This window comes from Dromiciops gliroides, chromosome 3, assembly GCF_019393635.1.
Source record: "Dromiciops gliroides isolate mDroGli1 chromosome 3, mDroGli1.pri, whole genome shotgun sequence".
Classification (NCBI taxonomy): domain Eukaryota; kingdom Metazoa; phylum Chordata; class Mammalia; order Microbiotheria; family Microbiotheriidae; genus Dromiciops; species Dromiciops gliroides.
Window position 1 is genome coordinate 418,069,881 of NC_057863.1, and position 24,497 is coordinate 418,094,377.

General features: G+C 39.6%; 2 protein-coding genes across 2 annotated transcripts; both read left to right on the forward strand.

Annotated features, from left to right (window-relative positions):
* The first annotated feature begins 3,049 nt into the window (after window positions 1-3,049).
* On the forward strand, window positions 3,050-3,403 carry LOC122747738 (60S ribosomal protein L34-like). The gene has a single exon (XM_043993599.1). The coding sequence runs from the start codon at window positions 3,050-3,052 to the stop codon at window positions 3,401-3,403; it is 354 nt and encodes a 117-aa protein (XP_043849534.1).
* Window positions 3,404-9,418: 6,015 nt separating this feature from the next.
* LOC122747739 (calpain small subunit 1-like) lies at window positions 9,419-11,239 on the forward strand. Its single transcript, XM_043993600.1, has 2 exons — window positions 9,419-9,474; window positions 9,994-11,239. Exons 1-2 carry the CDS (start codon window positions 9,419-9,421, stop codon window positions 10,595-10,597), a joined length of 660 nt encoding a protein of 219 aa, XP_043849535.1. The 3' UTR covers window positions 10,598-11,239.
* Window positions 11,240-24,497: the final 13,258 nt, after the last annotated feature.

A 24,497-nucleotide genomic window follows, 5' to 3' on the forward strand; every position in this document is an offset into this window, starting at 1 on the left:
TATCAAACATTTATTTTTCGAGCTCCAGAAAGAAAGAAAGAAAGAAAAAGAAAGAAGGAAAGAAAACTAAAACTTTTTCAATAAATAAGCATGGTCAAGGAAAACAAATTTCTACATTGGCTGTGTCCAGACATGCATATCTCATTCTTTGTATTAGTCAATCACATCTCTCTCAGAAGGTTGGTGGCATTATTTACCAGTCCTGTAGAATCATGATTACTTATTACATTGATCTTTCGAAATTGTTCATTTTTTACAATATTAATGTCACAGTTTACATTGTCTGGCTAGTTCAGCTCATTTCACTCTGTATCAGTTTATACAAATCTTCTTAAGTTTCTCTGAAACCATCTCTTTCATCCTGCCTTATAGCACAATGATGTAACTTTACATTTATATACAATAATTTGTTCAACAATTCCCCAATTAATGTCTGCCTCTTTGGTTTTCAGTTCCTTGCTACTTAAAAAGGAGGTGCTAAAATGTTTTTTGTATATCTAAGAACTTTTCCTCTGTCTTTGATCTCTTTGGCATATAGACCTCCTATGGGATACAAAGTTGAATAACTTTTTGTCATGGTTTCAAATTGCCTTCCAGAATAGCTATACAATCTGCAGCTCCACTAACAGTGTATCAATATGTTTGTTTTCCCATGGCACCTCCAACATTTGTAATTTTCCCTTTTTTGGTCAACTTTGCTATTCTGAGTCAATTTGCATTTCTTTAATTATTAGTCATTTAGAACTTTTTTTTCTCAAATGGCTATAGATAGCTTGAATTTCTTCCTTAAAAAATGAAATGTCTTGTTCATAACTTTGGACCATATATCAATTGATGAATGGCTCTTCTTCATGCACATTTGAATCAGTTCCTTATACATTTTTAGAAATGAAAACTTTGTCAGAGAAACTTTCTACAAAGACTTTTTCCCAATTAACTATTTCCCTTCTAATCTTAGCTGCATTGTTTCTGTGCCATTTTTAAAATTTTGTGAGTTAAAGTTGTCCATTTTATTTTCTGTGATTCATTCCACCCATGTTTGGTCATGAACTCTAACTGTATCTATGAATCTGCAAGGTAATTTCTTCCTTGTTCCTCTCATTTGTTTATGATATGACCATAACAAGAGTGAAACCTTGGGTGTAAGTGTACTACTAGTTGGTTATATTCTATTAATAAATCCTGTAGTTATATAGGATAAAATTTCTTAACTTGAGGTCCATAGACTCATAGTAGTCTATAGATAGATTTCAGGAGGTCCATGAACTTGAAGGGGAAAAAATTCATTTTTATTTTCATTAAATTATCATTGAAGTTTAGCATTTCCTTCAATTATTAATTTTTTTAAAGTCATCATTCTGAAGAGTTTGTTTGGACTGCCAAAGTGGTCCATGAAATAAAGAAATTAAGAACCCCTGGATAAGGGTAGAGTCAGAAGTCCTATCTGTAGGTAGTAGAAGTTCTATTATCCAGCTAGTGGAGAGTCTTCAAGGATTTCTAGCCCACTGCAAATTATTCAAGGATTTCTACTTCTAAGAAGTCCTTACAGTCTAGGCCAAGGTTTCCTTTGTTTTATCCCATTTATAAAAGTCAGGTGCTTACTGAGCCACCCTTCTTTTATGGGATATAGACCCTTATTAAGGAATGTGCGTGGGCATCTCCCAGAGATGCCAAGAGATTTTTGAGGACCAACTTTGGTCAGAATGACCAACCAACAGATTTGTTGCTTCCAAGGGCAAGGCATCATGGTAGAATAATATTACTGGGTCATAGAAGAATAGATTTTGAATTAGAAGACACCTCAGAAGTCATCGAGTGCAAATGGGGCATAGAGTGGTTATAGAAAAGACTTACCTAGGGTCACATAGCAAGAGTCTAAGGCAGTAGCAGCACTCTACCTACTACTCTACCTAGCCTCTTTCTAGAACCTAAATCATGAATATATCTGTCCAGTTCTTAGCAGTGCTTGAAACAGAGTAGGCATTTAGCAAATGCTTGGTAACTTGATTTGACTTGACCCAACCTGATGGGTATTATTGTGTAGTATTTGACTACTTGTCTATTATCAGTTAGCTCTAAGTGAAATGTTCACTAAACCTACCTAAACTTATCTGGCAGTCTGCCAAGACTATTTCATTTATGGCCATTAAAAGTCCTAGGAAAATAATTGTAAAATTTTGAATAGACCCATATGTCCCACTCCTGGGGTGTCATGGCAGGGGCAAAGTAGGAATATTGCCCATCTAGTCTCACTGAGAAAAATGTATAGACATGAGGATAAGTGTAGGAGTTTATTGGAAACTGAGCTTCTTTTGAGGTGGGTATTTTATCAATCTAGAAGTAAGACTTCTGAGACTGGGTATAGATGTCTCATAGATCTAACTAGTAGATCAAATTGAGGGGGCACAGTCAAAATCATATGATTTTGAAGCTTTTGGTCTTCAATATGGTTCATCAGCATGTGTGGTCTATTGGGTATTCAAATTCTGCTTTCCATGACAGTATATTTATCCACAGATAGTGGTGACATGTATGGTGATACAGTATTGAATATATTAAAATAACATGTAGTGCTTATGCTATCAGATCATTTAAAGGTGCTTCAAGATTTTGTAGTCAATGTGGACAATGATGAGAGACCATATGCTTTCAAAATGGTGCTTTCATATATCAAACATGGTTTTGACTTTGTATAGCTCTTCTCCCATATTGTTTCATGTTTAACTCATGGGAAACATGCAAAAAAAAACTGGAAAGGGAGGAAGGCAGTGCACTTTTGAGAGGTTGATCGTTATGATATTCTTGGGTATACTGGACAAAGAACTAAATAAGCTAGTTCTTAAGACCAGAAAGTACTCCTTCCACCTCCAGTGACAAGTGAAAAACTCTGAGATATTGAAACAGCTCAATTAAAATGTGCTATCAGAGTGGAAGATATAAGGTTTTCCCTCCTCTCAAGGATCTTTTCATCTGTTATATCCTTGGAAAGGCCAATAAGAAGTAAATATCCTTTTCCCTCTTCTGGTGATGGATCTGACAGAAATTAAAAATGGTTGAACATCTGACATATTGCCATAGATCATCCTATGATACAGTTTCCAAAATACTCAGCTGTCATGAACCCCTGGTAACAGAATTATTTACCATTATACCAGGAAAATTGGAAAAGCACCAAAGTCAGCCTGTGGTGTGTGTCCAGGAAGACTTCAAGGTGTTTGTGCAGGGAGACCTAAAGTTTTTTATGGGGCTATCAAAGACAAAAAAGCACGTCAGCAGGGCTGATGGTGGCTCCATGTGTGCTAAATGTGTCCGTGACAGGGTCAAGCGTGCTTTCCTGACTGAGAAGCAGAAAATGGTTGTGAAGGTGTTGGAAGCACAAGTTCAGAGTCAAAAAAGTAAATAAAAAGAATATGTTGTCTGAATAATAAAAAATTAAAATATGAAGAAAAAAAGAAATATTACTGTTTTAATCACTTTATGACTCAGATCTTTCAGAGTATCAAAGACAGGAGGTACAGGCCCCTAAATGATGGTGGCGTTCAGGAATTTAGCATCATAATTAACTTAGCTGTCTACTGACCTTTGCTCTGGCTTTAAACATGCCTGTCACCTCACCCTTGTAGTTCTAAGACTTGCATCCTGGGCCACCAGCTTATACTTGTCCTTAAGATTTTATTCTTCTCCCAATCTCTGTCTATAGCCTCTGCCAGAACATCCTGGCTGAAACCTCTGGAAAGACATCAGTCAATTCCATGAAGTTGGAAGAGCCACAGTTCTTTTGGGGTGGAGAAGAACAGTATATAAATTCAGGGAGGGTTTATGGAAAGAAAGGACTGGCAGAAGATTAAGTTCTAGTCCTGGCTGTCGTGCTTGTTAGCTATATGACCTTGGGTGTGTCGCTTCACTTCTAAGCCAGTTTCTCATCTTAAAAATGATACCATTACTTGCCTCATGACATGAGCACATACCTCGTGAGGTTATTTATTTATTTTTTTTACGGGGCAATGGGGTTAAGTGACTTGTCCAGGGTCACACAGCTAGTAAGTGTCAAGTGTCTGAGGCCGGATTTGAACTCAGAAACTCCTGAATCCAGGGCCGGTGCTTTATCCACTGTGCCACCTAGCTGCCCCCTCGTGAGGTTATTTTAAGGGAAGTTTCTGTAAACCATAAAGTTCTATTTAAATGTGAGTTTTTATTATGGTTAGAGCCCTATAGCCAAAGTTTGACCTACCAACTGGATAATTGTATATAAAAACTCTGTGACAGTGAGACAATATATCCCATGGTTAGCTCATTTTGGTATTAAGATGTCATTCAGGACCTATGCCTATTCCATCAGCATGACATTAAAGAACTCACAGGACATAACTAATACATATCAATGCATTTTTTGCCCCCAAAGTCCCTTTCACAACTGAAAGTCTGCCCATCTTCCCACCTGGTTCATGCTACCTATTTACCAAAGCTATAAAACCAGGGAAAAGTTAGTTGGGACTAATAGGAGAAGAAAGTGGAAAGAGGTTAGAAGAATGGACTATTAACTGAAGGAATAGTGATAAAAATGCTTGGCTGAAGAAATCTCATGAAATGAATGAAAGCATTTCTTTAAAAGACAAATTTTCTAGCCTGTTTTCTTTGAAATTCAATTTTAAAGACCTGAGTCAGGGATACTGAATAATTCCTATAGGAAGGTGGGACCTAATTGGGGGGGGGGGAATTGCTCAAAACCAAAAAAGGAACCAAATGAATAGAAGTGTTCCTTTAAAATATCTCTGGCCCATTTTCTTTGAAATTCAAATAGTGAGTACCTGAATGAGTATTATGGACTGTACAGGTATCAAGGGAAGGTAGGAAGATTGCTTGACATCTTCCAGAAAAGGAAGAAGAGTTTTTGTAATTGTCAAGGGGTTCTGGTATGAGCCTATTCTACATCTTCTGTTAGGTTAAATAAAACCAGTATTATTGATTTTTTTTGGGGGGGGTGAGGCAGTTGGGGTTGGGATCAAAGGAGGGATAATGTGAGTGAGATTTTCCCCACCCCTTAGTTATAAGTGATTTAACTATGGTAATAATCAGTACATTAACTAAAATTGTGATTTAATATATCTAGATACTTTATTTTATTAGTAGATTAAGTCAGTAATATGGATTAGGTAAGATAGATGTTGGTAAGATTATCCACATACAATATCGAAGTAGGTCTTCAAACACATAATTATTAGCTGAATCCACACAGTACTAGCAGTCAAATCCACCACTTAAAAGGTCAACTACCAAGAATAGTAACTCCTGAGCTAGACAGACCAATCAAGACTGATCATCCACTATGTCCCACCTACTTTAGTTGTGGAAACCCCCACTTTGCTTATGTTCAGTGGTTTTATTTCTTTAAATATGTACTAATATGCATTACTTTGAGTTTGAGTATGTTTGTCTTACTGAAGTGCCCCATTTTGATTATGTTGTGTGTCCAAAATGAGTATTATATAAATACTTTAGAGCCCTGTTGGGGTATAAGAGCAGCCGAGTGACACTACTCGGGATCTTTCAGTTCCTACCCCTGACTGACTGGCTTTATTGTGAGACTGGTACCCTTTCTCAATAAACCTATTTTCTATGGCCTGGAGACTTTGCTGTTTCTTTTCCTTCATTGGACTTAGAAATTTTCACTACATACTTGCCCTGGATACACTCTCCTCTCTGGTTTTTCCTGGTACTGCTCTGTCCCATTTCTCCTATCACCTATCTAATTACTACTTCTCAGGCTCTTTTGCTGAATCATCATTTATATCCCCTACCCTATAGACGCATGTATCAGGATTCTGTCACTTGCCCTATTCTCATCTAACTCCATACTATCTCAGCCATTTCACCAGCTTCCATGGATTCAATTACCATCTATATGCAAATTACTCTAATATCTAAATATCTAGCCCTCATGGCTCTTTGGAGCTCTGGTCCCATATAACCAACTGCCTGCCAAAAAACTCCACCTAGATGTCTCATATGTATCTCAAATTCAACATCTACAAAACAAAACTCATTTTCTTTCACTAAACTCATTCCTCTTCCTCATTTTTCTGTTTCTAGAAAGGGCATTACCATCTCTCTCATCTTTCAGTTTTGAAACCCTGAGGTTATACTTACTTCCTTTTTTTCTTCTTTACTCCTCACTATTCTTTCTGATCCTGCCTCCACAACCCCTCTTGCATGCATTCCTTTCTCTCTCCATTATCCTAATTCATCCTAGCCTGTACTATTAGTTGGTCTCTTTTGTATCTAATTTCTCCCCTCTCCAATTCTTCTTCCACATAATTGTTGAACCAACATTCCTAAAGCACAGTTCTGATTATATTATTCCACTTGTCAAGAAGCTTCTCTGACTAGCTATTAACTCTAGAATGAAAGAAAAATTCCCTTCTTTGTCATTTGAAGCCTTCATAATCAGGTTCCATGGTATCTTTCGAGACTATTGTTCCATACTACTTCTCCTTACCCACTCTGTTTCAGCTAAAATAGAGTATTTAGTAATATACAGCCTCCTACTCCTGGTCTCTATGTCTTGTCTTAGACTATCCCCCATTCTTGGAATGCTCTCCCTTTTCATCTTTTTTTTTTTTTTAAGTAAGGCAATTGGGGTTAAGTGACTTGCCCAGGGTCACACAGCTAGTAAGTGTTAAGTGTCTGAGGTCAGATTTGAACTTGGGTACTCCTGACTCCAGGGCTGGTGCTCTATCCACTGCGCCACCTAGCTGCCCCTCTCCCTTTTCATCTTAACCTTTCAGAATTCCAAACTCATCTTTTTTTTTTTTTTTTTTTTTTAGTGAGGCAATTGGGGTTAAGTGACTTGCCCAGGGTCACACAGCTAGTAAGTGTTAAGTGTCTGAGGCCAGATTTGAACTCAGGTACTCCTGACTCCAGAGCCAGTGCTCTATCCACAGTGCCATCTAGTTGCCCCTCCATGCCATTTTAATATTCCAAAGTTGACCCTTGTGGTTTGCTCTTCATACCTCAAAATAGGCTCCTGTCTTTTGGCGTCAAAATTTATGATCTCTTTGGCACCTCCTAACTTCAGGGGACCTTTTATTAAGCTTAGTACGAACCCATGATATGTGGCAGTTAAGATGATTCTTATGAGAGTGCAATTAACATGTTACACCTGTTTAGGCCCACCTAATGACTTGTCTAGGTCCTTCACTGTGGTCTCAAGATGTCAGTTCAGTTTAGCACCTACTATGTGCCTTATCCCTGTTCTAGGTGCTGGATGAGATACAAAATTTTGACAAATAGAGCTATCTTCATAGAGCTTATAGCCTTAGAAGGAGACATATATACAGACAACTATATTATATGTATATACATGATAACTGCTGTGTGGTTGCTGACAGGCAACAGTCAACTGTTACCCAAGATTTTTTTTTTTGGTGAGGCAATTGGGGTGAAGTGACTCACCCAGGGTCACACAGCTAGTAAGTGTTAAGTGTCTGAGGTCAGATTTGAACTCAGGTCCTTCTGAATCCATGGCTGGTGCTCTATCCACTGTGCCACCTAGCTGTCCCTTCAATTGTTACCAATAAGGAGAATCAAGGTGGGCTGGGGAGGTTTGGGGGAGTGAAGGGATGTTGGAACTTGAGCTGACATTCAAAGGATGGGTGGGAAGGCCACAGGAGAAGAACGGAGAGAAGAACATATAGGTGTTAGCAGAAATACAGAGGCTGGAAGAACAGAAAAAAAAAGTCTAGCTTTGCTTGAGTGTGAAGTGTGTAGCTGCCAGGACTATAAGATTAGACTTAAAAGACAAGAGAGCAATAGATAGTGGAGGACCTTGAATAGAGAGCAAAGGAATTTGAACCTTTGAAGGGAACCTCTAAAGATTTTTTGAGCACAAGGTCTGTGCAAAGAAAAATTACTTTGGCAAAGTACGAATTTTGGATGAGAGGGAGGGAGAAGTGATCCTTTTTTAGCTTGTTTCTCACTCTTTCCCACAGTGGACTGGCCATCCTAGAATTCCATCTTACATGCTTTCTATATTCTAGTACCTTATACAGAAGATGTTTCCCAAAATAATAAAAGGACTTTTAAAAAAATCACAGAGGATACTTTGTTCTATGGCAAAACTCCAGTGTGCTCCATTGGGTTTGGATCCTTGGCTCCACTGCTTGTGTTAAGTGTGGTAACAGCACAACAACTCTTTGTTTTTTTAAAAACATGATGAGTTTTCTGTTTTAAAAACATTGCTCTGAAATATTAATTCCATAAGAGACATTGGTTCTTTTAGAAAATTGTTCAGTGTGTTAGTCCTGAAAAAAACACTTTGTTAAAGTTGCAGGCTGTTACTGAATTACTAAGATCTTCATTGTTAGTTAAGATATTTATCATAAGGGAAGGGGAAGCTGGAAGAACTGTTTCATTCATTCATTCATTCAAAATTTATGGGGTATCCACTACGTGTGAAGTGTTGGACTACACACTGGAGATTCAAAGATGAATTAGAATGAATTAGTCTATGCTCTTAACAATCTAGTAAATGAGAAAAAATAGGCACAAGCTAATTGTGGTAAGTGCATAACAGATTCAAAGTGAAATGAGAGATCATGGAAGAGAGTGTTTTTGTTTCTCACTCAAAAATGAAAACAGAACACAGGGACCTGGGTACCTTTTAGGAATGAATGAATGAGCAATGAACAAGATTAGTTACTTGAACTTTTGAGCTTTTATTAGGAAAATATGACTTTAGGATTTTCTCTACTTTCCTGTTTCTTGAAGGTGAGCAGGGAAGGAAAGTACGAGGAAGGAACAAAAGTCAAGATGTTTTTCTCTCTTAGATTTTTCTTCCTGCTAACCAAGAAAGAAAAAGACTAGGAAGATAAGTCATGTTATACTTTAAAAATTGCTGAGTGAGAAAACTCATGGCAGCTAAATGACTCTAGATATAGATAAATATGGCCAGGAAGGCTTGGAGATATCTGGGAGTAGTGGAAAGAGTATAGGGTTTGAGTCAGAAAATTTGGGCTTGAGTCCTACTTCTGTGTGTGTACTATTTGAGTACTACTTGTGTGACCTTGGGCAAGTGACTTCATCTCTCTTAGCCTCAGGCAAACAGGGGTGATATGGTAACTGTACTAAATAGCATCATTCTGAGGATTAGATGAAGTAATGGCTTTTTTGTTTGTACAAACTCCTTTTAATTTCATGTAATCAAAATTATCCATTTTACTTCTTGTGATCCTCTCTTTCTTGTTTAGTCATAAAATATTCAGGTATCCATTGATTTGACAGGTTAATTTTCTATGCTCCCCTATCATTCTTTATGTCTAAGCCATTGATCCATTTTGACCTTATTTTGGCATATAGTATTGATGTGAGACGGAATTAAGGTGATCGTAAGGCCACCTGCATAAAGGTGCAGAGAAGCAAGATGTATGATGCCAAGTTTGGCTGCAATGTAGAACATGTGAGGAGGAATAATGGAATGTAAGTCTGAAAAAGTGGACAGGAATCTGATTGTGGAAGTCTTCGTTTGCTAAGCAGGGCTTTATTTTATCCTGGAAGCAACAGGGAGCTACTGTAGTTTGTTGACTAGGGAAGGGCATCACCAGATCTGTGCTTTAAGAAGATTATTTTGGCAACTATGTGGTAGGAGAATTGGAGAGAGGCAAGAGAAGAAGCAGGAAAGCTCAGTTGGAGACTATTACAGGTCCCAACCACTGGTGATGAGGACCAGAACTGGAGCAGTAGCCAGATGCAAGAGATGTTTTGCTTTATCAGGAGCTCTGATTTCAATGGTATAGGGAAATTTGGAGAAGAAACTCCCTTTACCAATGCAAGTCAGCAACCATTCTGCAATTTAAAGTCTTATAGGGTTGGGGGGTGGGGGGCGGAGAGGGGAGCCATTATGTGTAGAACCTATCTCTTCCTGGTTATGCCTGCTCTCAATCTTCTATGCTAGGTTCCCTCTTGTAAGAAATGTTATAGAGGCCAACTGTGAGAGAGACCCAGCGAAGCTGCAGCCAATTATAACCCAGAGCCCCCGCCCCCTCGATCCCACTTCTCCCACATCGAGGCCAATGAAAGTGAGGAGGTGCGACAGTTCAGGAGGCTGTTTTCTCAGTTGGCCGGAGATGACATGGAAGTCAGCGCATCTGAACTCATGAACATCTTGAACAAGGTGGTGACCCGACACCCTGACCTGAAGACGGACGGCTTTGGCATCGACACCTGTCGGAGCATGGTGGCAGTCATGGATAGCGACACCACGGGCAAACTTGGCTTTGAGGAGTTTAAGTACCTTTGGAACAATATCAAGAAGTGGCAGGCCATCTACAAACAGTATGACATCGACCATTCAGGAACCATCGGCAGCAACGAGCTTCCTGGAGCCTTTTCAGCTGCAGGTTTCCAGCTCAGCCCAGAGCTGTACCAGATGATCATTCGGCGATATGCCGATGAGGACGGGAATATGGACTTTGACAATTTCATCAGCTGCCTTGTGCGCTTGGACGCCATGTTCCGTGCCTTCAAGTCTCTGGACAAAGACGGCAGCGGGCAGATTCGTGTCAACATCCAGGAGTGGCTGCAGCTGACTATGTACTCCTGAGGCCCATGTGTCTGTCCACCCACCGGGACCCCCAGGACAGAGATCACCAGGAAGCTGCTCCCCTTCTCCCTCCCCGCCACATTTCCCCAGGTGGGGACCCTCTGGCACAGGCACCACATGACACTGATGTCACACGTCGTGCCTGGGTGTCCCACCTACCACTGACCATACAAACATGGCCACCAAGGAGCCCCTACTCCCACCTCAGCCCTGCCCACCTCCCAGGTCCAGTGTGTGCCAGCTACAGGCTCGGGAACCCTCATGCTCTAACACCCTGCCCCCCAGCACCCCTGTAAACATGTCACATGCTCTGACACGCCAGTCACACACTTCCCAGCATCCTTAGAAATCCTCCTGCTCTAGTGCCCTATCCCCCCCACGCAGATCCCCTGTAAACATCACATGCCATGCCTGCCACTGCTCCGAGACCTGTTGGTGCATGGTACATGCTTTAACATGCTAACCACATGCACATGTCAGCCAGGTGCCATCACATGCTGCCCCCATGGGGTTCATTGGCATCTAGTGCCTTCTCCCACTCCCCATGTGCTTCAGGCCCCCTCCCCTCCTCTCTGGGTGGACCTCAGGGCAGGGCAGGGCAGGCAAGCCCCAAATAAACAGTGGTCACCAGAAAAAAAAAAAGAAATGTTATAGAATTAGAACCGACAAAAATCTGATCACTGTTTGGGTATGGAGGACATTGGAAAGGAAATCATCAGAGATGACTTTGAGGTTAAAAACCTGGCTTCGTGGAAGGATGGTGGTGCTCTTAACAGAAATATGTAGGTTTGGAGGTGGGGAGAAGGAATTTTTTTGTGTGAGAAGGAAGATAAAGAATTCTATTTTAGACATGCTGAACTTGAGGTACTTAAGGGACATCCAGATGATGTTTAGTAGGAAGATGTTCATACAAGACGAGTTCATGAGAGAGGACTGGACATATGTCCTCACTGGACATATCCTCATGGACCTATGTCATCATAGTGTTGATAACAAACATGTGAGAACTGATGAGGTCACCAAGAGTCAGGATGTAAAAAGAGAAGTAATGGCAATACAGGTCAGAACCTTGGGAGGCAACCAAGGTTTGTGGATATTGGTCTAGCAAAAGAGACTAAGTAGTGTACAGACAAGTAGGAGAATTGAAATAGAGCATAGTTTTCAAGTCTAGAGGAGGAAAAAAGTATGCAGGAGGAACAGGTGATAAACAGGGTCAAAAGTAACACAAAGGCCAAGAAGGATGGAGACTGAGAAAAGAACATCAGATTTGTCAATTAAGACAGCCTCTATAATTTTGTAGAAAGAGTTCCACAGAAATATAGTACCATAAATCTAGAGCCAAAAGTGGCCTCAGGGGGCAGCTAGCTGATGCAGTGGATAGAGCACCGGCCCTGGAGTCAGGAGTAACTGAGTTCAAATCTGGCCTCAGACACTTAACACTTACTAGCTCTGTGACCCTGGGCAAGTCACTTAACCCCAATTGCCTCACTAAAAAAAAAAAAAGTGGCCTCAGAAGTCATGTAGACAATGTCCCCATTTTATAGGAGGTTTTTTGAGCCCCAGAGAGACAAAATCATACAGATGGTGAATAGCAGAAACAGGATTCAAATTTTGGTATTTCATCGGCACATTTCATTTGTCAAAATTCCATTTGTACAAAGTATCAATCTCTATTGAAGTAAAGAGGAATAAGTCTAATAATGATACTCAATAGTCTAATGATGATACTCAAAGATTCAATAACTTACTGACCTACATGGTGATCAATGAAGTACTGGGATTTGTGATTAATAGAGATCAATCATAACCTATCCATTACTGTTCATCCTATGTGACTGTTCTTCCCATAAATTCACCATGGGGGTCCACCTAATGTTCTGGGTCCTTTCTCAGATTTTCCTAACACTGTAGGGTTACCAATGGGCCATGTGGGCATTCCACTGATTGTGAATTGCTCACTCTTGCTATATGACTGACCCACCTTTATTTTTGTTTGTACCTTTCTGGGATGATATTCTTCACATGATTCCTCCTGTATAATTGTTCATTTATGATGTTACAATCTGTTTGCACCCACCATGTGCCACCCTATTGTATTTTTCATGTTCTTCAACTTAAAACCTTCTGAGACAGTAGTATTATGGTACATGCTGCTACATAACCTTAGAAAAACATTGGTATTTAAGAAGATAGGCCTTTGTTTCAGGGAAAACTTGGGATTGTTATGGGCCCCTGGGTACCTCAGAAGTTTTCTGGGGTATATCAAAGAGCCTTCTCCTTGAGAAACTAAATCAAAGGACAGATACACCTAAAGAGATAAGTGGCACTGGATCAGGACTGAGTTAGCCCCAGCACCACCACCCTTTGTTCTAGTCTCCCCGACCCCTCAAGGAGATAAGATTAGATGTGGCTGCTGCCTTTGTGGCATGGGGAGAACAGAGATGGCTTGAGAGATCCAGAGCTGCCCCTCACTCAACTTCCCCCAGCCACCACCAGTGGAGCATTGTCCTCCCCCAGTAAGGGAACTTTCCAGTCAGATGATCACCTCATGGGACAACCATCAGTCCTCTATAAAAGTATCTACCTGTCTCCTGCCTGAGGAGATAGGTATTTCAGAGAGCCACACCTCTGTGCCATGCCTTCTCCCCATGAGAAGTCCAAGGATTTCTCTCTTGGTTTCCTTTCCCTAGCCCCTAAATAAATTATTATTTTATTCTAATTGGATTTGTGTTCAAGAGGGTATAATTATTTTTTTGCTTTGGTTTTTTTTGTGGGGCAATGGGGGTTAAGTGACTTGCCCAGGGTCACACAGCTAGTAAGTGTTAAGTGTCTGAGGCCAGATTTGAACTCAGGTCCTCCTGAATCCAGGACTGGTGCTTTATCCACTGAGCTACCTAGCTGCCCCAAGGGTATAATTGTTTAAAGAGGAATTCCTCAGAACTCCTACCTCAAACCTGTATCTAATTACCTCATAACAAGATCATTAAAAGTGCCATACAGGGGCAGCTAGGTGGCGCAATGGATAGAGCACCAGCCCTGGAGTCAGGAGTACCTGAGTTCAAATCTGGCCTCAGACACTTAACACTTACTAGCTGTGTGACCTTGGGCAAGTCACTTAACCCCAATTGCCTCACTAAAAAAAAAAGCGCCATACAATTTCCCAAAAGCAATCAAGTTGACTGTCTGCCTCATGTGCAGTTCTGGGCCCAACTCACTATCTAGTTGAAGCATCTAAGATGCATACATATATGAATGTGTTTGTGTGTGTGTGTGCGTGTGCACGTGTGTTTGTATAAAATCAACAAATTCCATAGGTTGTCCAACTGATTATATATTATACTCTGGACAATAGACATTTGTTAGCCACTGTGATGATTCTGAAGAGACACAGTTTCTGGGTAATTTAATCATTTTATTAATAAGGCTAGCACTTTTATTAATAAATGGATGGTCATTTGGTTGTCTCTTTTAGACCAAAGACCCCTAATGGCCATGGGTTCTTGGGATACATGGCTTGGATCACCCAAATCTTGGTCATAGAGATTTAGCAATTTCCATATCACTTGTTTGACAAAAGGGAGAATCTATACTTCCCAGACCTGTCTGAGAAAACACAATAAACAGGAATGCACCCATTAGCCCCAGCTTAGAATTTCTTTGACTGTTAGATTAGATCTTGGCCTGGGTAAATCTCTACCTAAGATTTCCCATACTGGTTGGTTTCTGGCTGAAGAAGTAAAAAAGGGGAAAAACCTTGATTCTAATACAATAATTAGCTATTAAATGAAAGAGAAATACCCCTTTCTCACATTTGTCTTTTTCTTTGTGGGTAGTTATTTCAAGTTCTTTTGAGTAATCTATGAATATGCAGTTATTATCATTGTTAATATTTTAACTAAGCAAATATTAATGAGTGACAACATGTCAGAATGGATAGAGAACTGGATAGCGTTGGAATTAAGAGGACCTAGGTTCAAGACCTTTCTTTGACACATGCAGGCTCTGTCTAGTCACTTAACCTCTAAGAATCCTTAAGCAATTCCCTAAGTTACTTGCCACTTGCTGCTACCTGTAAGTCGCCAGGTTGGGGTGGGGTAGAGTTTCATGGTACAGTGGAAAGAACATTGTCTTTGGAATCAGCAGACCCAGTTGCAGTTCCAGGTTTTGCAATTTACTATCTATATAACCTTGGGCAAGTCACTTAACCTCTTTGTGTCTCATTTTCCTCATCTGTAAAATGAGGGAGCTGAACTCAATGGTTTTGAAGGCCCATTACATTTGCTCATCTGAAAAATACAAAATATTTAATAGATAGTTCAAAAAACAAAAGTTCCTAAGGCCTATTTTCAGGCAAACAAATAGCATCCAAGTATCCAAGTTTTCCCTAATTTCTTTCCCTATATCCACCAAAGCAAGTAGATTGTATTACTTAACCCTTTTTGTGCATGCGCGCCTGTGCGTACACATACACACACACACACACACACACACATCACAATCCTTCAAGCAATATGCTTGCTTTTTGTGGCTGCTTTCCACCTTCAAGATTACCTTGATCTTCCACCTTAACTATTCTTGATTTCACCTGAATTTGTAACTATTTGGGTTGGGGAGAACAGAAAAGAGAGCATACCATCTGACTTATCTTGGGCCCCACCGATCTTTTTTTTTTTTTTTAGTGAGGCAATTGAGGTTAAGTGACTTGCCCAGGGTCACACAGCTAGTAAGTGTCCCACCAATCTTTAAGTACAATCCTATGTATGGAATATACACATAAAAAGGTCACTACTGCTGGTATAAATTAGTGCGTAAAAGTGACATTCCCATCTCCTCCTCCCCCCTCCTTTTTTTTTTTTTTGCAGGGCAATGAGGGTTAAGTGACTTGCCCAGGGTCACACAGCTAGTAAGTATGTCTGAGGCCGGATTTGAACTCAGGTCCTCCTGAATCCACAGCTGGTGCTCTATCCACTGTGCCACCTAGCTGTCCCTCCCCCCTCCTTTTTTTCCCCCCTCCTTTTTAAAGGACTATTATTATTCTTCAAAGCCACATAACAGATCACTAAAACCCACTGTTACTAGTCCTGTGCTCTGACACAACATTTTTTGAAAATTGTTGTTGTTGTTCATTCATTCAATTATGTCTGAGTCTTTGTGACCCCATAGACCACATGCTTCACAGGAGAATTCTTTGAGGTCAATAGTACTCTTTCTTCCAAATGGAAAACATGAAATGCATAACTATCTTTAATCTAAAGAAATCCTCCTAGTTACCATCCCCCCTCATCAAAACATGTTTGCAATGGAGAGGACCTACAGTTTCTTCTAACCCAAAAAAGAAGATACCCAGTTAATTTAGCCTTATCATAATACCAAGTAGGCATTAGCAGGCAGTTGGAAACCCTTAGCATTAATGTACCTAGTTGTTCAGCATATTGAGTGACTAACCACACATTTAGACTGAAAACAGTAAGATCTTATATACTTGTATTGTGCTCATATCTTCTACTGATTACTTGCTCTGATTATAGAAATCTGTTATAAAAGAAAAAGCTGAGACATGATTATAACAGCCAGGATAAAGTGTCCTTAGCCCTGTTTGGTTTCAGGTAGGAGTCACAAGTGACAACCAGTCATTCAATTGAAAGGAGAGAAGGAAGCAAATAAAAACAAAAAGCCATTTCAAACAAAAATCTAACAACTTTCTGGGGGTGGAAATAAAAACTGTGATTTTTTTAAAAGTATGAGAGTGTTTTATTGCCATGGAAGAAAGCAGCAAATAGCATATATACAATAAGCAGGAGTATTGGACCTGATGATAAAGTGACCTAATCTTGTTTGCTGCCGAATGAATATTACTTTTCTTTCTTAAAAAAAATGCTTTATTTTTTTATGTCTACTTATTTGTTTATTTTTGTGTGTGGGGCAGTGAGGGTTAAGTAACTTGCCCAGGGTCACACAGCTAGTAAGTGTCAAGTGTCTGAGGCTGTATTTGAACTCAGGTCCTCCTGACTCCAGGGCTGGTGCTCTATCCACCTAGCTGCCCCCATGAATATTACTTTTCAAAGTGGTCACCTGGGGCAACTGTCCACTTATTACAAAGATGTTGCCACTGCTCAGAATATTTTTTAACATCCTCTTTGGGAGTGACCTCCAGAATCATTTTATGAACTACACAAAACAATCCATTTCAATACTTTACATGTTTTTGTATTCATTTGTTTAATGTGCTACTTTGGGCTCAAAGCCTTTCCTGCTTTCCTTCTCCAACCTTGGAAATGCTCTCTCTTCATCCCTCAGTGCTTCATATTTATTTATTTGTTTGTTTGTTTTTTATTTTATTTTTTTGCAGGGCAATGAGGGTTAGTTAAGTGACTTGCCCAGAGTCACACAGCTAGTAAGTGTCAAGTGCCTGAGGCCAGATTTGAACTCAGGTTCTCCTGAATCCAGGGCTGGTGCTTTATCCACTACACCTCCTAGCTGCCCCCAACTTCATATTTATTTTGTGATATTTATAAACTACTAAAGCTTAAAATTGCACAAAGACTTTTTGGACATCACATATGATACGTTCTCAAATGTATATTTTCTCTAATTTGTGTTTTGCTGGTTGCCTTGCTATTTAAAAAAAAATAGCTCATATAGACAATTATGGGAGCTTTAAAGTTTGTAAAGCCCTTTGCATTTGTGTACATACTGTTTGATATATTGTTGAAGGGAACGTCCCTGAAGAAAGGAATTGTTTCTTCTTGTTTCTTTGTTTTCTCAGTGATTCCTGGCTACTTTGTATATAGTAGGCCTTAAGTAAATGCTTATTGAATTGGTAATTAACTAGGTTGGTTGGCCAGTCTAAAAGTAGACTAAAAAGTAGTAAAAGTCTAATCAGTGCTTTCGTTTTTCAAAGGTTACCACCATGTCTAGAGGATCAGGTTCTTTGGAGAAGCAGAGGGACCAGATGATACCTGCAGATAACCCAGTGGTCTACATCCAGTTGAAAATTGTAGCAGCAGGGGAAACTAGGTGGTACAGTGGATAGAGCACTGGCCTTGGAGTCGGGAGTACCTGAGTTCAAATCCAGCCTCAGACACTTAACACTTACTAGCTGTGTGACCCTGGGCAAGTCACTTAACCCCAATTGCCTCACTAAAAAAAAAAAAAAAGAAAAAAAAAAGAAAATTGTAGCAGCAAAAGTCATGTGCCCTTTGGGTTGTGCCATAGATCACCCCCATCCCCTACTCCCTCAAAAAGAGGAGCAGCCATTATGCTGGGGCAAATAAACATGAGATTTTAATAAAAAGGAAGAAAATAGAAAATGTTTATTCTCCTGCTGAGGCTTCAAAGTCTTCATTAAGAATCACTGAATAAAGTAAAGCAAGTTGAACTGTTAGAGCTAACAGATGGGAGCTACCCCCTGAGACAGCTGTGATCAGAATTTTAAATACCTTACTAGAATATTTTGTAACCATCAATCCTCTGAATTTTCTAAAGGGAGGAATATTTATGAAATGAGTTCGTGCATGGGGACTGGCTACAGTTCAGTTCTTGCAGAATCATGCTGCTTATCTAATGCCTCATATTGAAGGATATTTAATGGTGGAAACCACCCCTCCCCCTCCAGCTCTTACATGATTGCCTTTAAAAAAAGGGGGGGGGACCTAATTAACTTTTTAAAAATTATGAAAATTCTTAATTCTACTTCAATTATTCAACACATTATGACCAAATATTTTCCTTACATATACATGTATGCATGTATTATATATTTTCTTTATATACACAGATGTACATGTATTATATATAATATATGGAACAAGAATTCATTAATGTCCCCTTTGAATTCTACATCAAACACAATCATTTGTTAGCTTAAATAAGATCCTGAAGCATGAACAATTAGCATATTTATTCTGTGTCAAGTTCAATCATTAAAGTAAATTACCTTTCTTGGTTTCTCATATTAAAGTCCTACTATAATGCTTCATCATATTATGAAGGTGACTCTATATTCTTAAGATTATGCCAGGAGAAGTGCCAGCTCTGGCAGGTTGTATGAAACTGGAAAAGTTTCAAGGACAGTCCCCCTACAGAAGGCGTATCTGCTCACTGAAGACTAAACTAGCTAAAATGCAGAGAGGCTCATCACCAAAGATGTGGCCACTTTTAGATGAAAAAACTTTCAACCATAGTGTCACAGGGGAAATAGGTGGTGGGGGTCCTTAGGTATTCCTCTTTAAAGAATTACAACTCTCATACACAATCCAATTAGAATAAAATAGTCTTTTATTTGGGTGCTGGAGAAAGTGACCAAGAGGGAAGTCAAAGACTTTGCCTCCAGGGAAGGAGATGGCTTTTCTCCCCAGTGGAAGAAAGACCAAAGCTTTTACAGAGAATAGATGGGGTACATGGTTTTCTTTGCACAGATTGTTGTACATAGTTTTTCTTTGTCTCACCCATTAGCTCCTTGACAGCAGGGGCTATTTTTTATGTCTTCATATCACAATCCATTAATAACTAAGCCTGTGTTTGAATCCAAGAGAGCTGTCTGAAACTTGGAGCCTGGAAGTATCAGAGGTGGGAGGTGAACCCAGGTCTTCTTGACAAGTTCTATTTAACCATTAAACACCAAGTAGCTTTTTTTTTTTTTTAAAGAGGCAACCAGAGTTAAGTGCCTATGGTCATACAGCTAATAAGTGTCTGAAGCTATATTTGAACTCAGGCGCTCCTGACTCCAGGCTCAGCTCTCTATTCATTGTGCTACCTAGCTGTCCCCCAGCTAGGTTTAAAAAAAGTAATATTTACTTCAAAGCTATAGCTAGAGCAAAAGTACAAACATTTCCTTCCGATACCTCAGGGGTATACTCTCTCCTATCCCATTTCAGTTTGGGGTGAGAAGGAATTCACTCTTACTTCAGTTCCTTCATAACACTGGTCCCACCAAATTCAAATCCAAATTCAGCATCACTGCCATATGAATCCTTGTCTCAGCTCTGCCTGGGCTGAGTCCCAGAGGTCATTCCTTACTCCTCTGGACGTTCATACTGAGCTGGCTGCAAAGACCCAGAATGGCCTCTGACTCATGGATTCCTGGAGGATTGCTTTCCTGACCTTTCAAAACTCACAAGATTAGAGCTTCCACAGTAAGTTGCTTTACCTAAAATGAAAAAACAAACAAACAAACAAACACAAAAAAACCCCAAGGCCTGTTTTCATAGGACCACCGGGCCTCAGGCCTAAGAAAGATCAATTTCTGTCTCCCTTTACATCACTGTCTCTCACCAAACCTTGTCAATAGAGTACAATCACCATCACTGCTACCATGACCTTTTTTAAGGCACCCTCAGTTTTGATTCTACAAACAACCAATAATTTCCCCCCTAAATGCTTGATTAGTAGACTGGAACCAGTTCTAAGCCTTTGCCAAGGCCTCTCACAGGCCCTTCCATTACATGACATCACCCTTCTGGAAGTATGTTCAGTCCCTTCCACATGGGGAGATATTCTCAGAGGTGCCATGTACACGTGTGAGTCTCATTTACATTGTTGTGGTATAAATAGTGCTTCTGCTTCTGCTCACTTCACTCTGCAAGTTCATACAAGTCTCTCAGCCTTCCCTGAAACTTGCCCTTCATATCATTTCTTAAGGGGGAACAACCTGATTGTCATTTCCACACTGTCCTTGAGAAAACTCCCTTTGGTAAATAAAATGTTCTATGGCCTCCCAGAATCTCATTTAGTCCCAGTTCTAACACAGAACCACCAGACTGTCCATGCCTGAAGTCCAGAACATACCCTTTATTATATAGTCTACCAATTTGCAATGCTTGGTGTATTCTAGGGTATCATTTATATAACTTCCTTATACTCAGAAGTCATATCAACAATTCTGCAGTCCTTTACCATAGTGACTATTTGTAACAACAGTTCCACAATTTTCTTCCTCTGTTCCTTTTAAAGTCTTGGATGGAAGCCACCCAGTTCTGGTGATTCATTGACAGCTAGTTTTTTTTTGAGTTAAATCTAGGACACCCACTTTCTAGTGGGTGCCTCTGTCCCATCTGCCTTAAGAGAGATCTGGGAGTGGGATTCTCCCCTTATGGCACCCCAAGACAACAGATTTTATTAGTTTCAGAATGTCAAATCACTTCTTGCCTAATAGGCTTCCTCCTCCCTTTGCTCTTTAGAGAGCTTCTCATTATTGACTTTGCTGTGTTTTTTGCAAATACTTCTTGCAAGTTATTTTTGACTTGTGCCATTTCATATTTCTTTCTGACCTGTCACACTGTGTGAGCCTCTGTATTCTCATGAAGGAATATTTTTATTATTGTATTATTTTCTTACTTTTGGCACATTTATTTCTTATGCTTCCAATAAGGCATTTTAAAGTAGTCTATTGACTTTGGTTTTTTTAAAGACTATTCCTTTCACTCTTTTCCTTATTAATGGCTATTTTGACAGAGTTCTCTTTTAAATATATGAATAGCCAAAATATGCATTTTATTGGTTTTTTCCTCTCCCATAAGAATGTTGAGTCATCCCAGATTTTCCTAGTGACTTGAGAGGTCATGTGGATAACAGTGTGAATGCCACTCTGTGAATTCTTCTCACACCTGGCTCCTAGACATAAGAGGTGCTTCAGGGGTAGCACAGGGAGAATGGAAACTAAACAAGACCCCAATAATAAAGCCAGTTCTAGCCAAGTATGTCACATATCAATTCTAGATAGGGGATGACACTTCTCAACCTATTTTGGACTAGCTGGTTTTTGCATTAGATACCTATGATAAAGGGTAAGGAATAGCAAAAAAGGATTTGTGGATGGGAAAATGTTTCTGTCTAAAAGGAAGAGAAAGTGGGGGAAAACAGACATCACCTAATAAAGATTAAAACACAAAGCTTGGAAAAGGAAGTTGAAGTATTAGAATATAATTCCAGTGAACATGGAACTATAGAAAGAGGGTTTAATGGAAACAGGGTGATTTCATTTGTTCATTCATTCAAAGCACTGAGAAAGGGTTTCCAAAGCACCATTAGGATTTATAATCAAGTAGCATATTTTAAACATTCATATTTTGAGGCTAATATGTTAATGTTAATAAGAATATAATTAATAATTTATGGTTGCCTCATTCAATTCTTTTAAAGTATGAGGGTTTGGAAACAACACCTTCCTATGTTAATAAGGCATTAGGAAGGGGCAGCTAGATGGCGCAGTGGATAGAGCATCGGCCCTGGAATCAGGAGTACCTGAGTTCAAATCCGGCCTCAGACACTTAATACTTACTAGCTGTGTGACCCTGGGCAAGTCACTTAACCCCAATTGCCTCACTGAAAAAAATAAAAAAATAAGGCATTAGGAAACAAGCTATTTTTCTTTGGACTCATCCTCAGTATAGACAAGGGCATGTCCTTATTAGAGAAGACCAGGGCAAAACACAAGAAAGAAATATCAACTACTTTGATTCTATTCCTCAGATGTCTCTCACATTGGACAGCTTTACAAAGATTTTTTTCTTTTTTGTCTTTGTTGCAAATATGCTCCTCCCTAATTTATTTAATTTTCTTCTTAAATCACAACATCTGATATATAGATTGCTAATGTGCAATGAATTAACAAACAATACATTCTCTGTGTCTTGATGAAATATTTTATGTGTTTCTTCTGGGCTTCAAATTATTTTAGGTAACACATTTCAAAGTTGGATCATTTTAATAGGTCTCTTAGAATCATAGGATTCTCTTCCAGAAGTGAACCAAAAGGTCATTCAGTCCAACTCCATTTTATAGGTGAAGAGACTAAAACTCCAACAGTGAAACAGTTTGCCCAAGTTCATCCAGAGAATGAGTAACAAAGTTCTGGAATCCATGTCCTTTGACTCCAAATCCATGGATTTTTCCACTAGTAAAGGTAATGGGCAAGTATAAGCTAGGAGGGGTAATGCATTAGACTATTAAAGAGTTAGTTTAAATTAATTCAGTAGATTAGCTAGCTTATTAATGAGCAGCTTCGGAAGGAGGGGGGCATAGCATAATGGTGGAGAGAGGAAAGAGAGACACTTGGACTAGCTTGAGGATTGGAACAACTAAGAAAGAACCTAAGGGCTCTGCTAGCTAGGTGGCACAGTGGATAGAGTGCCAGCCTGGAGTCAGGAAGACTCATCTTTGTGAGTTCAAATCTGGCCTCAGACACTTACAAGCTGTGTGACCCTGGGAGATTCACTTAACCCTGTTTGCCTCAGTACCTCATCTCTAAAATGAGCTGGAGAAGGAAAAGGCAAACCACTCCAGTATCTTTGCCAAGAAAACCCCAAATGGGGTTATGGACTGGACTGAACAGCAACAACAACTACTTGAGGAATGGGAGAGCAAAAGAGAGGGGGAGCTGCTAGTTAAGGAAGACCGAAGAATTGTTAAAGACAAGTGCAGCATACCTAACTGGGTAGGTCACATTTTTTCAGAGCCAATTTTGGTGAGACAGTTTAAGGAGTTAATTTAGTGAGCAAAGGAACAACACGTATTTTTCTAGTTAGCCAGCATCTGTGAGTCAATGACATATCCACTTGGGCACAGAAGGTAGGGAACAGATTGGTATCCCTTATTAATATACATTGATATCCTGGTTCTCACCTGCCTGAGCTTTCCTAAAGCTTTCCAGGGATAATGTCATGACTCTTTCATGTGCCTAAAATATTTCATTTCCCTTATAAAGCAAAGACTTTTAGAATATTTCTTACCATCACTGACATCATCAAGACATAATTGGGGGCAGCTAGGTAGTGCAGTGGATAAAGCACCGGCCCTGGATTCAGGAGTACCTGAATTCGAATCCGGCCTCAGACATTTCACACTTACTGGCTGTGTGACCCTGGGCAAGTCACTTAACCCTCATTGCCCCAGGGGGGGAAAACGCCATGTCATTGATAAAACAGAGCATGAAGTTTTTCCTCCTCTAACATGGACTAATAACTGATATGCCTTTAAAAAATATAATGTGTTGTATAGATACCTTTGGTTCTTTTCTTTTTAGATCACAGTAATTTATAGTGTATACTAATCCCTCCATCCAATCAATCCTCCTTTTTTTTTTTTTTTAAAGTGAGGCAATTGGGGTTAAGTGACTTGTCCAGAGTCACACAGCTAATAAATGTTAATTGTCTAAGGCCGGATTTGAACTCAGATACTCCTGACTTCAGGGCCGGTACTCTATCCACTGAGCCACCTAGCTGCCCCTAGTCCTCCCTTTTAACAAAATAAAACAGATGTATAGAGAGGTCACAGAGAGATCAGCTTGTGATGTGGTGATAGGAAGAAGTAGGGCAAAGGTCAAGAACTTTTCAGATTTCTCTAGTAAATACAATGGTTTCATAGAACAGAGAGGCTCGTGGGATAAAGTTAAAATAGTTCCATTACCAGGGTGTTTTAAAATCCCTCTTCTGTTTCAGGAAATGAAGCTCTGGAGAGATTTACTTCAGTAAGGGGGTATGAATGAAAATGCATTTCTGACTGTAAGTTAGGTGATGATGAATCTGAGAAACTCAGGAAGAAAATAAACTAGAAGACTGGAGTTCACTTCATTTCAGAAAAGAAGTAGCAGTTAACAGAAGAGTTTTAAAGATATGGCTAATCTCAGCCTAATGCTCTAGGGCAGTTTGACTGAGAAAAAGAAAATAGCCATTGTGTGAGAAGCTTAGTGGAGAAGACAGAAGAAAGTGCCCCAGCTATTGTCTTAGAATTCTGCTTAGAGGGAGCTGTAAGTAGTTCTCTCCGCCAGACAAAGATTCAGAGAAAAGTGTTCTGTAGTTACTTTATAATATCTTTGTTATGAACTATATGCCCTATGACTGACTGGTAAAAGGAAATACACATTGTTGGGGGCTTGTAAACTGTGACTTAGAGAGGATTCTGG